Genomic DNA, 13,780 nt, shown 5'->3' on the forward strand with positions numbered 1-13,780 from the left:
AAGACTGGTTCCTAAGGTTCTTCCAGCACTACTAACATTTAGAATCAATCCACACAAATTAATGACTAGCATTTCTGAACACAACGTGTCAGAAAACCCCCAGGTGAATTTTTCTAGCAAAATCGAAGATGGATGGGCAACAGCTTTGGTTGAGTTGGCATGGAATGACCCATAACCAAGTTCCTGCCCCACTATGCAAATGTTGTTAAACTCAACTGTTACATCCATGAAAGGAAATTATGTCAAAGGTTAGGTTGTTGTGGGTAGGTTGTTTTGCCTGAAGAGAAAAGAAAAAAGAAAAGCAACTGTATTTTAGCATTTTTGACTTATTCAAAGTTATTCAAATAAATAGTCTTTATTTTAGTGTTGTCCTGTTAATACATAATTTTTTTCAGATTTATTGTTATAATATTATGAGAGCAGCTGTCAGTAAAGTGTATTCTATGAAAAGAACAGCCAGCGATCATATAGTATATGAGGACAATATCAAAATCAGCTGGGAAACATCATACGATGCTTTATATATGTCCAGTTTGGGTACACTTATCACAGCCATGATGATACCCATTGTGACTTTTTGTGTTCTTTGTAAAGGATTTTGCACGGGTATCACACACAACAGAACACAACTTCAAACTTAATTTTTTCCCTTGAAATACAAATCCCTGCTTAAGTTTTTGCAGGTCAAGAGCACATTCCTTGAAAAACTCTGCACTAGAGCTGGGTTTCTTTTTTCCACAGAACAGGCCAATCACAACTGGTACCTTCATTTTAAACCCTAAAAGTAGTCCTAAAATAGGTCAGAACTGCTTGAAGGAGCTTTTGAACAATGGCAAACCGTCAATGTTTATTTGTAAGCCAAAACATTTTCCTGCAAGGATAGACTGTATAAATTCACTTAAAACTTCCTTGAAAGTTCCAAGAATTCCAAAGTAGTAGTACTGTCCACCAGCTTTTTCATGAACAACTACAGATCTTTGTGTCTTTAGCAAACTCCTTGCATCCTTAGGAAGATTTGGATGGTGAATTCTAAGAATGCTCAACAGTGAGGTCAAAGCAACCAATGTTATACCATACTGAAAAGCCCAGTTGGTCAAGCTATCTGACAATGAAATGTGGTCATTTTCTAACTCGTCCTCTGAGTCTGTCTCAAGTACAGAAACTATGTAGTCTAGAGGCCACTCATCAAGAATGTCATCAGACACAAAGTGTTGTGTATCTTCACTGTTGTTGTAGTTGTCAGTGTAATCTCATAGTCAGATTCTATCAATAAAGGACCTGTACATTCAGTGCTCACTTCTTGCTCATTGCAGTCAGTCATATGTTAAGCAAACATTTGATGCTTGCATATGTCCTCCTTCTTAATGTTGACTTATTAGGACCTTGCATTTTCCAATATTCATTTTGCCTAAAATTGTAAAAACATTCTCAGAGTAACATGGGATTGATTATGATTGTTATTTTGCAGGCTGCTGAAGAAAGGAGAAAAAAGAGGCTTTGATTTAGAGCCGCTGATTTCATGAAAGTGGAAATTCAGCTTTCAGCATGAATGCAGGGAAACTGTAGTCAACTCAGAAAAGCTCTTTTTGAAATACGCTCAGTTTAAACACAGAGGTCTTATATTACCGTCTTGAGAAGCACAACGAGAACGTGGCTTCCGTGGGCTGACTGTTTTATCCCTCAGTAGGCGGGACTGAGGACAGCACCCCAGGAAGGGGCCTATCGGCAGCTCTGATATAAAGAGCTCAGTGATTACCTACCGATAGGAAGGCATTTCCCATAAGTAATGTTTTGGTGGGCGTCTTCTAACTGAAAGGGAACGGATGTACATTTTATCATTACTATCATGATTTTTAAATGTATTTTTTGGCAATTTCAGCTATATTTTTATAGAGATATTAACATATGTCTAGATTATTTTGAGTTAAAAAACATGTGTGACAGAAAGTGGCTGAGCTGTAACATCAGGCCAGAATGAAGGAAGACACAAACAGGTAATACTGCAGACACGGTGCAATGGCGCTTGCACCACTTTATTTTTAACACAAAAAATATGCACTTCTCACATAGTTAAAATAAAGGTTTTGAATAAAATGCCTTCTTGTAAAGCTCTGCAACTACTTTATTTTGAAGAGAAATGCTCAAGCTTTAGAATGGTGCCATACTTGAGTGGCACAACCAGGCTATCAATGTGATTTCACCCTTAGAATGTGAGCTAATATTCAATATACAGTAAGTAACTGCGAATAAGTAACTAACTTCAGCCTCGAATCGGAAATAAGCAACTAACTTCAGTCTCGAATCGGGAATAATTTTGCAAAATAACTGTTGTGGTTAGCCCCTCCACTTGGTTCAGGAGGTCCTTGCGCAGCGGGAGCTGCCACGGCTGATCTGACAACATGTCAGAGAGGAGAGCAAACCAGGGGCGTCTCGGCCTGTCAGGGGTATTAATCTATGCGTCTACTCCCAGGGGGCCCCCATCTCTCTCCATGGAGAACCATAGGTGGCAATGAGTGGACTCAGCTGTGGCAAAGAGGTTGACTCGTGCCGGTCAAAACCTGTCCCAAATCTGTTTCACCACTTGAGGGTGCAGCCTCCACTCCGAGCTTTCTGGAGCTCCTCTGAACAGGAGGTCTGCTGCCTTGTTGTCCACACCGGAGAGGTTAATTGCCCTGATGGAACACAAGTTTCTGTGCCTCCAAGACAGCAGTCTGTGCGCTGCGTGGTGAAGGCCCGGGGAGCACAGGCTGCCTTGGTGATTTATGTAGGCTACCACTGTGGTGTTGTCAGTCCGGACCAGTACATGTTTGTGCGCTAATTGCAGGCGAAAATGTGATAATGCCAGGCTCACTGCTTGCTGCTCTTGCGCATTTATGTGCGCTCACTGCCAATGTCCCTTCCACTGACTTCTTATTCCTCTCCCGTTCCAGACTGCTCCCCAGCCCAGACTGGAGGCATCTGTAATGATCATGTCCCTTCTGTGAGGGGATCCGAGGGGAGATCCAAGGGGAGATCCAAGGGGAGATCCAAGGTGCAGATTGCCGGAACGGAGCCACCACTCCAGTGTCTTTCGGCATTGTCTGGACACTCGCACCAGCCGGTACCAATCTCGGACTGGGTGCACCTTGAGCGTATTCACCCAGGCTTGAAGCAGGCGCATTCTCAGCAGCCCTAGAGGAAAGATTCTCGAGGCGGCTGCCATCAGCTCCAACAACCTTTGATATAGGTTGACCTGTAGGAGAGCGTCCTCTCTGAATAGGGAGAGTGTGGTCTCCAATGACCAAATCCTGTTTTCCGACAGTGAGGCAAGCATGCTCACAGAGTTCAGTTTGATCCCCAGGAACACTGTGGACTGAGACGGTACGAAGTTGCTCTTCTGCTGATGTATTTAGAGCCCTAACTTCACCACATGATCTATGACACAATGATCTTTTGTGTGTGCCTCTGCGCGTGCTTTGGAATGTGCGCAAACCAACCAATTATCTAGATAGTTTAGGACCTGAATACCCCGCAGCCTGAGTGGAGCCAGTGCTGCATCCATGCACTTTGAAAATGTGCAGCGCCAGCTAAAGACCAAATGGCAGCACGCAGAATTTGTACTCTTTGCCTTGGGGTTTGGTGGCAGCCGGGGCCCCTCAGGGGTGGTCTCCCTTGGGCTTGAGAGGGGACGGATATTTCTTAGGCTCCAGCCTCGGTCTCCAGCCGGAGAACCGGTTACCCCAGGTCTGCGGTGGTCCTCTGCCTCTGCCTGATTGTCTACTCTGGGGTGGAGAGCGATGTTCAGACCCTTTTACCCCAGCAGGCTGTGCATGTCACCTTGGGCACTGACTGTAAGCTGGAAGGCGCGAGAACTTTGAGGCGACCTCCTTGGCCTTGTGGGAACTCTCAAAGCTCACACAAATGGTCGCCCCGAAAGTCTGCCCCGGTGTAATGGGGGCATCCAGCAGTGCCACTTTCTCGGTCTCTACAACCTTAGCTTTCATCAGCCAAAAATCCCGGCAAGTGGCCACCATCGCCGCCAGCAACCTCCCTGATGCCTGAGCTAACTCCCCTATTAGGTCAGTCATTGCCTTAGCCACTGCCTGGAGCTCCCCTGTGTCTGTCTCCGTGGCTCTGTCCTGCAGCCTCTCTGCCAACTGGCTCTGGTAGAGCACCAGTATGGCCATGACGTTTGTTGCTGGCACTGACGCGCTGCCGATGCGAATGCCTTTTTTAGCATTGCGTCCGTTGTTCTGCAGGGCCTTAACAGGCATGTTAGGTCCTTATCCCCCTTGGTGAAGGTAGAATCTTGTGCCAGCACCAGGACCGTATCCCCGATGGTGGGGAATGTGTCTAGGCCCGCTTCTTGGCCACCTGCAGTGTGCAGCAGAGACTCCGCTGTTCTGGAGGCTGAGGGTGCAGACACTGGGTTGCCCCTGAGGGAGCGCACCAAATCCAGGAAGTCCTGGCATAAGAGGAGGGTGTGCTGTGGATGCCCTCTCTGTTGGAGGAAGCGGCTCCCCTTTCCCTCCTGTTCCACCGGCCATGGGACATTCGTGGCTGCAGCTGCCCGCTGCATTAACGCCTGGAACTCCTCCCTTTGGGACACGTGTGGCAAGAGCAGCAGGGTGCTCCCCACTGTGGCCTGCCCGATGGAGGTGGCTGGGTCCGACACGTCCGACTTGGATGCCGTAAAGGACAGTTGGCCTTGGCTAGGTGGTCCAGACAGAGGGGATGGGGAACGAGACTGTGGGGGCTGGGGCTGCCCGGTGGTAGGGGGCAGCCTGCCCTGGGATTTTAATAGGGTCTCCAGCATAGTTTGCTGAGCCCTCACAGTCTCTGCCAGCTCAGCGAAGCCCGCTCGGCTGAGCCTGGCCGCCTCCAAGGCGACAGCGATGGAGAACGTCTGTGCCTGCGTGGTAAAGAGGAGCGATGCCTGCATGGTGACCTCTTGTCCCCTGGGGAAGGGGAGCGGTACCTGCGCAGCTACTGTCTGACCCTGGTGAGTGTCCCCTTGAGTGGTACCGCCTCAGTGGTGTCCATCTCACCTCCCCTAAGAGGTGCCTGTGCCTCTGTACCGGTGGTGGAGAAGGGGAGGGGTACCCGGTTGTGCGGGAGAGTTCTCTGGTTACTGTAGCGGGGGGGTCCTGGACGACCTATGCAGAGGCTCTTGGACCATCAGTCTCATTCTCCCATGGCTCAAGGAGAGAGACTCTGCTGTGGATCCTTGAGAACTTCCGACAGGGAGAGCAGTCCAGGTGCAGGATCTGTGTCATCCTGCCTGGGCAGCTTAGCTGAGCACCGGTCACACTGGTGGAAGCCCGCTGGTTCAGTTAACTGCACTGACATGTTCGGAGTTGTTGTTTTTTTTTTAAACTACTGTGCTGAATGAGCAGCCTGCAGACACGTTTTTTAACCAATTCACCCGTGCCGATTCAGTCGTTGCCGGGATCGATGTCGAAGAGAGCGTGATTGGTGCCGCGAGGTCAGTGCTGAGTCAATTGGCACCGAGGTTGGTGCCGCTGTATAGCGCGGTTGATGCCGGGCTGTAGACAGCTCGGATGATGGTCCCAGGTGTCCAGCTGATCGGTGTCGGGATCGGCGTCGAGAGAACGCGCTGTCGGTGCCGAACAGTTGGTGCCGGGAGGCCCTGTTTCAAGGCCGGTGCCGATAGTAGGCACAGTCGGGGCCGAGCTGTAGGCGGCGGCAAAGTTGTTCACGCCGGCTCTGGCTCAACTGGGGCCGGGTGGGTGCTGTTTCTCTCAGCCTCGCAGGTCAGTGGGAAAACCGCGGTTGGTGCCGAGGTATGCAGCCGATTCAATCGGCGTGGTCGCCGAGGGCAAGCGAAGCCCGCTGGGTCTCCTTACAGCACCAGAACAGCTCTCATACATGGTGTGAAAGTAATGGCCGCTCGCTAATCCCTGAAGAGGGGTCGAAACCAGCTCTAGCCAGAAAACTGATGTGGGAATTTTAACGAGAGCAGTGTTACTAACGCTTGAAAGCGTGATACCGTGGATTTTTTATAATTTATTTAGAGAACCAAATAAATCAGCCAAATTCGGAATGCAAACGCAGAAGCAATTTACGACCTATCTCAGAGAGATGAAAGAGAAAATTCAGCAGGAGGTGGGCGGGACTTCCCCCTCACAGCAGGGCCCTGATAGGGCAGCTTTTGTATATATGCTCAGAGATCGATGGTCAGAGAGGCTCTTTGCATTCGGTAATGGTTGTCATTGGAATTGAAAGGAAATCTCTGCAGCACAAATATTTTGTATTGTAAATCAACGAGCTAAAGGCTCAATCATCTAAAATGCTTTGCAAGAAAACAGAATGTGGCAAAAAAAATAAACAAGCATTGCATCTTTTACTGTGCACAGTGGTCGGCCATGTGATGCGTCTCTGGCTGAAAAGTTTACTTTATTTTGGATTTTGACTGCAAACTACTCAGGTGATGTTAAGCCTTTGTTGTTGGAATTCTGCTGTTATTGGTATCCTACTGATATCGGCTTGAATCTGGAATCTTTTAAATTATGGAATCAGCAAGTCCGGGTACAGTACATCTCATTTTATGTTATATAGTATAACATAAATGTTTATGAGCAAACATATTTTATTGTGCTTTGTTAGTAAAATGCAATTGATAGTGTTGAAGGTCCTTTTTATAAAGTTCTGAGTTTTCTTGTTAAAAACCCCTCTGCTGTGAGTTCTTATTTCTAGTTTAAATCATTTTTTACTTTGAATACATTAGATGCGTAGATGTTTCTTTGCTGTTACTGTTGATGTATTTGTCTACACATCTCTATATGTGCTTTTTGCTAATATGTCCTAAGGACCTGTCACTGTTGAGTAAGGCCCTGTGTAAATCATGATTTCACAGGCTGCACGGAAATCGTGAAATTAGCCCAATACCGTGATCTTTACAATAGTCTTAAGAAATAGAAATACATTTCATAATTACTATTTGTATTTCATATAAAAAATTAAAAATAAATCACATTAACGAAACTGTACAGATCTGCTCTGTGCCTGCGTGTACTATTCGCCATGCACATGGTGCTATGCAGTGATTATTTCGTGACAATATGTAATCTAGGCGGGACATTAAAATACTACACACTGTAAACAAGAAAATGTATGTCTCTAAAAAGGCTAAAAATGTGTCTGCAGTAGATCACGTAAAGCAGGATCCAGCAGGAGTTTTCAGTCCACTGAAAACCGTGAAGCACGAAACACATTAAATGTTGACCTGACGTGTTTGTTTGCGCAAATATCCCTCTTGAAAAATTGGACAACCAAAAGTTACATAAATTCTTCAGACTGAGTGTAGCAAATGATGGACTTATTCCTTCATCAGCCCAGCTGAGACATGAATACTTACCTAAAGTTGTCGTTATCACTGAAAGCTGTCCTTGCAGATGCACTTTACGTACAGGCTGTTAATTACAACACTGTTTCACAAGCTATTGTAAAGTGCTTGAATAACTTTGACGTTGATTTTGATGATGTCAGTGCATTTATCTCTATAGTTCTCCAAATTTATAAAATAGTTCTGTGCACATTCCACGAAATACGACACTTTACCTGTGACACTGCCGTAAATTTTAAAGAAAACTTCGGCGATTTTCACAGGGCCTTAGTTATGAGTAATTGGAGGTTGTGTATTTGGGTATTCGAAACTATTTTCTTGGTATATTCAAATATTTTGCTATTCGAAATTTCTGCCCTCAGTTGGTATGTATGCACCTTATGTGGCACCCTCTGTTTTCTTGCACTTCTCTTACAAACATCACGTTTTCTGCTGCAAATATTTTTTATAATATTTATGTCATCTTTTTACACAATTTCTCGACATGATCTCTGGACAGTGTAGATTCTAATTGATTCATTATGTGATCACACCTCATACATTCCATGCTACCATATACCAAAATATTCATTTTCTGTAGCTTTATGTGCCGCAGAGCTTGCAGGTACATTGGAAGAATTAGAATTATGATTGGAATTGTAGTTAGTTCCTTACTTTTGCAGCTTCAAACCTGCAAGGACAACTGTTCCTAATTATATATATATATATATATATATATATATATATATATATATATATATATATATATATATATATATACACACACAACGGCTTAAATAACAACCTCTGATTGGTTAAACAGCATCACATGATAGCTGCTACAGCACCAACATTTACAGTGATGACAGTAGTCCAAGTCAAAAAAAATTAAAATTAAAAAAAAGAACTGGTAAGTTCTACAGCAACTGCCAACAGTAGACACAAAAGAGTAAATGAGGTAGTGGCAGAATGACACTGAGGCCCAAGATGTTACCGGCAGGAATGAGAGACTCCAGGGGTGAAATTCGCCGGTATTCTGTCAGATTTATTTTATCTGCTTTTCATCCAACACTCGTGCATTTCATCCATTCCGTCCCCTAGCATTCTGTTATAAAACAGTCTCTTCACAGAATCTAAACAATCATTAAAATATTCTCGAAATGAACCAGTGGCAATGCCTGATCTATTTACCTTAGTTCTTGGAAACAGCATCACAAGGAGATGTTATTTGGCAGCTTTGCTGCCAATCATTATTAAACCAGTCAGTCAGTCTTATCCACCTCTGGATTCATATGATTGGTAAATAATGTTGTACAAATAATGTGCTGGTACCCTCCCCTGATATCAACTACTAATTCGTTAAGAAATGGAAAGTAAAAGATGGTTGTTCATTGAATAAACAAAGTAACTGAATTTTTTTATGTTATTAATCCCATGCAGATACAAGTTAAAATCATGCTTGTGTCCACGCTAGCTAAGTTAAGTTTTGTCATGTTAAATTAAACTCTTCATACCAGTTGGTAATGACCAGAAGTCTAAGACCCTCCGTATCGAACTTACTGGTAAGGCAAATATCTTTGTTTTAGTCAATGTCATAAAATAATTATACGTCAGATCGACCATTGCAAATAGAAATGGTGGACACGCTGTTATAACCGTAAATATTAAATTAAACCTAGTTAAATTTGTAATCTTTAGGATGAGTAATATGAAGCTATTTGGTAATTTAACGAATTTTTGTAAACATATACACTACTTGTGTATTGTAATGTAAACTTTAAAAAACAATTTCATTTGTATATCGAAAGCATTAAAAGGGTAAATTCGTTATTGTAAAACTTTATCCAATGTTGAAGATTGTATCAGCATAAACGGCACCCACTGTTCTCCTTTCTAAAAATAAGCTAAACGGTGCCATTTTGAAAATTTTTATGCTGATTCATAATGTTAGAGTGCTAGAGTGTTACTTAAGCATTGGCATGCTGCTTTACTACAAGTTTTTAAAAAATACCTTTTATATACAGCGATGATGATCAACACCATGATGAAAAATCAATTGAAGAGGTACAAATATGCGTAGTAACACTTTCATCACATTTTCTCTTGAAAGTTGGCTTTTGAGAAGCATTTTTCAAAAGCAATTTTTTTTCCCTGCAGTAGTTAATATACAGAAAAACAACAGAGAAATGCATGTCAGAATGTATCATTTACTAAATAAAATAATTTTAATAAAATATTATTTTATGTGGTCCTTAATTACATTGATTAGGTTTCGATAATAACATAGTATGGGTCAAGGTCAATATAGGTAAGTTGCCCATTCACGGGACGTCAAAGACGTAAGTGCCTCTCACGGAGACTTCGCCTGAACTGTGGTCAAAATTATTAATATGATACCTTTAAATTACCAGGTGGTTAAAAGTACATAATTTTTTGGTCAAGTCAAGTACATAATTTTTTTATAGTAGTGCCTGTTAAATTACAAAATTCAACCCCTATTGTGCATTGTTTGACTAAGACCTTGTATGTATTATTTGTTTATAGCACAGGTTTATTCTTATAATATCACCTCTTTTTTAGGATATCTTGCAGCAAAACTCTCCCTCTACAGCAGTTACTGTATAGTGTAATATGTATTAATACTAAGCATTTAAGGTTTAACTTGTGTTATATTACAGTACGTGACTGAGTGATACATGCAGAGGGTATTTTCAGCTTCTTTGTTTATGGAGAATTGTTCATATTATATTAATTATTTTTAAGCTATTTAAAGATTAATCATGTACCGATATCTATACGTTTCAGAAGTAGTTATTCATTGGCACTCAAATTGGCTCATTTTTTTATGTTTACACCCAACTAGGCATGAGTACCTGCACTTTTTTGTTGAGAATTTCATCCCTGAGAGACAGAAGCCACAGTTTATTAAACAAACAAAAAAGCTTCAGGGCCAAATAAATACACACACTTAGGTCTGCCTCGGGCCTAATCACCACCCAGGTGTGCATATATTTTTGTTACAGTATCTCACCAATATTTAAAGGAGTTCGAAGTATCTTGGTCAATGAGGAACCTAGTTTCTGACATAAATAGAATTAGAGATGTATGTGTATATGTTCTGTTGACATAGAGGAAATAACTGCGGGGGGGGGGGGGGGGGTAAAGGGGAAAATAATTGATTTTCTAATTTAATGTAGGTTGTGGCAAGTCTGTACTGAGATGAGGTCACAGAAGTATGAGAGGAAGTTCTCATGATGTCTGCTGGCACCATGTCTGACTGTAGCAAGTGTCACCTTCCACAAAAAATTAACGATTTGTAAAGAAGCCTCTCTTATGACTTAATTCTGTAGTATACATCCATACTCTTAAGGTTCAAATTAAATCATCTTTCAGAGGAATGACACGATGGGGAGAGTTTGATGATCTTTACCATATAGATGAAATGGAAGAAACCAAACAAGAAACTGCTGCTGAAGACACTAAGGATAACAGAGGTAATTACCAAAGCCAAGTGAGTGGAATCCACAACACAGTTTCTCAAAGGTTTCTTTGTATGTTGTCCTGTTCATAGCAATTAAGTACGTTAACAAAGTGCTCTGATTGGCTGAAAATGATTTCAAAACATGTTTGGAAGTCTCATCACACAATGTAAAAAAAATCACACTTCATTTTAAAGTAACAATGGCGGTGTTTCTATTGTCGTGAGAATGTGATGTACAATGCACATACCACACACATTCCTCACACTATAGGAAGTGTGTGGCCAAGCCAAAGTACGGCTTAAAAGGGTGGGTAAATCGCCTTCTCACACTAAAAAGAAGCACATGTTTTTTTGCATGGAAACATGTCTGAAAGCCGTACCTTATGCTCACGAGGCTTTAGAAGTGAAGATCCCGTTTGTAATGTAAACTTGCGCAAATTTCTACTATAACTAAAGACTATGAGGAATTAGCCTTGACACCTCTTTGACCAGATAGGAAAAAATAGCATAAAGTACAAGGGCTTGAGAGACCTCTTCATTCAGTATTTTGTTTGTGTGACACCCATTTATTCAACGTTACAAATGATCGCCATTTGACTCATAAAAGGATAGTGCTTTATAGTTTAGGTTTTTTTTTTGTAAGCAAGCTTATAAAAAAATACTGAAGCTACTACACATTTAAAAAATGAATCCATTTGCAATAAATAAATACATAAATAACAAAGCCCTTTGCAAAGCACAGAAAGATATTTTTTCAAGTTTTACAATTTTGTTATCTTCGTGCTCGGTCATAGCTAATTGCTTTAAGCCTAGACTTTTCTGTCCCTCAGCAATAAGATGCAATTCATTGTACACTGGCCTTCAGTAGCATATATCATGGGTACCTACCAAGGACAAAAAAAAAGTCATGTTTGTACCCCAAAATGTATTAAGCTTAGTTGGGAATTAGTCTCTTGTATCGTTGCGGGCTACCAGCTGCACCAGGCTTGAGCGACCTGCTACAGAGTTGAAGTAAAATCTCTTAAACCTAATTCATTGAGCAAGTTTTTTTTTCAAATAACAAAAACATGAAAAAGAAAGAAAAAAATCTGTTTGTGTAACTTTATGTCGCTGTGTTTTGTTTCCTGTGCTTTTTTTTAAAACTTTTTTGGAGGCCAAATGAGACAAGCTTCACTTGCAGTTCTTCAACATAACCTAAAAATTAGCAGAAACCCAGTTTAAGAAAGCTGTAAATTGGAACTCAGACAGAAACATTTAAATATACCCTCAGGGATTTTAATATTAATTGGGTAAATATCACAAGAAAAAGGTGACACTTATTTTAATTTTTCCTTGGAAACCCTGCCAATGAGACATTTTATAAGCACAATAACAAGGCAAGTGGTCGTACTACACCTTGGTAGGGGAGCCACCGTGAGTGGTGCATCAGCATTTGGGTCTGGAGCTGGTTTGCATCACTGCGCCAAAACTACCCCTGAAATATTATTTTACTGCCACATATAAAAGTAGAAAATAACTACTAGAAACTATATATTAACTGCTCTTCCTGCATACTATTCTTTATTACAAACTTTACAATTGTTCCTTTCCTAAATATTTTGTTGCATTTTTCCCCAAAATAGGACCCTATAAGCAGGCACCCTCCCCAAGATCCTCATCCATATGCATAACAGAATTCTATGATTATATATTAAAGACATTTGAAACACATTTAAATGTACAATTATGAAGTCTTTTGGAATCCCACTGGTGGCTGTGTATTTATTTATTTTGTAATACTCTTTAGATTATGACAGTGGGACACTGAAACCATGCAGAGTTAAAGATCTAGTTGAAGAGTCACCTGTCCTGTACCGAACCATGAGTGATGCTTCCCTTGTGAAGAAAAGAGTGAAATCTAAAACAGCTGTGGAAAGACAGAGAGCTCACCAGCACAGGTGTTCAATCAATGGTCATTTTTATAACTATAAGGTTAGTCACTGTTTGAATTGCACTTTCTCAAAAGAGTCTTCCATTTACTAGTTGTGTGAGTGTTTGTATACAGACAGTTACCCATAAAATGTGATTTTGATTCTAATAATGATAATAGTTAAAGGTGCTCCATAGCTGCAGTAGTTACACTATAACAGCATGTAGAATTTAAATAGCCATCATGCATTTCCTTAATTCCTGCTCTTCTCAATACTATATGTACACTAAGAAATTGCTGAGAATAATTGCAAATATCATAAAAAGGTAGGTTTGGTAGGTATTTTAGTTTTTTTTTTTTTTTTTTTACAGAAATAGGCTAAATATATAGTATGCTGTCTATGCAGCTGTCTAGATGTACTGTATGTGTGCATGTCACAAAGATGTCTTGTGGGTGACGTCAGACCAGAAATAAGTCAGAAATACGGACAAGTGTTGGTGAAGCACTGGTACACATATTTATTGTAAATGAAATATTTAAACAAAACAAAACATTTTTCACACAAAAAGGCACGGTGGCCAAAACAAACAGACAAATGCACACAGTGAACAAGTCTCATGCTGGTTTAAAGTCAGCAGGAGTAGCAATTGTTTAATTTAAGTATTTCAGTTCTTACTTGTCTCGTTCCTCCTCTGAACAACCCCAACCCCGTTTTTTATACATGTGACCAGTGGTGTAGTGGTAAATAAAAAAGTGTTTAAACTGCCTTATTTGGTGTAGTTGAACAGATTAAACAGATATACACTATACATTGTTACTGGCCCTCAGCCAGCCAGAGCCCCCAATAGAGTCTTTTACTCTTTCAGTTGCTGTTCAAGTGAAAAGTCACAGAACCGACGGTGCGCTTCACGTGAACAGTTCTTTAAGCATCCTTTCGCAGGCTAGGATGAAGGCTACTAGCACCGCCCTGCAAGTCCATTGAGCCTAACAACAGAACATTAACAGAACATAAACAACCAATCACAGAAAAGTCACACACATGCAAACAACATTCAGTCCAGTGCCC

At 41.4% G+C, this 13,780-nt stretch overlaps 1 protein-coding gene across 1 annotated transcript in view; it reads left to right on the forward strand.

Moving 5' to 3' along the window:
- The window catches only part of rassf6 (Ras association domain family member 6), a 50,280-nt gene that overhangs the window by 24,300 nt on the left and 12,200 nt on the right, over positions 1 to 13,780 (forward strand). The window contains exons 5-6 of the mRNA XM_041225713.1: positions 10,718 to 10,818; positions 12,592 to 12,776. Of these exons, the coding sequence (XP_041081647.1) occupies positions 10,718 to 10,818; positions 12,592 to 12,776 (286 nt within the window). The remainder of the gene's footprint in view (positions 1 to 10,717; positions 10,819 to 12,591; positions 12,777 to 13,780) is intronic.

This window comes from Polyodon spathula, chromosome 2 (genome assembly GCF_017654505.1).
Source record: "Polyodon spathula isolate WHYD16114869_AA chromosome 2, ASM1765450v1, whole genome shotgun sequence".
Classification (NCBI taxonomy): domain Eukaryota; kingdom Metazoa; phylum Chordata; class Actinopteri; order Acipenseriformes; family Polyodontidae; genus Polyodon; species Polyodon spathula.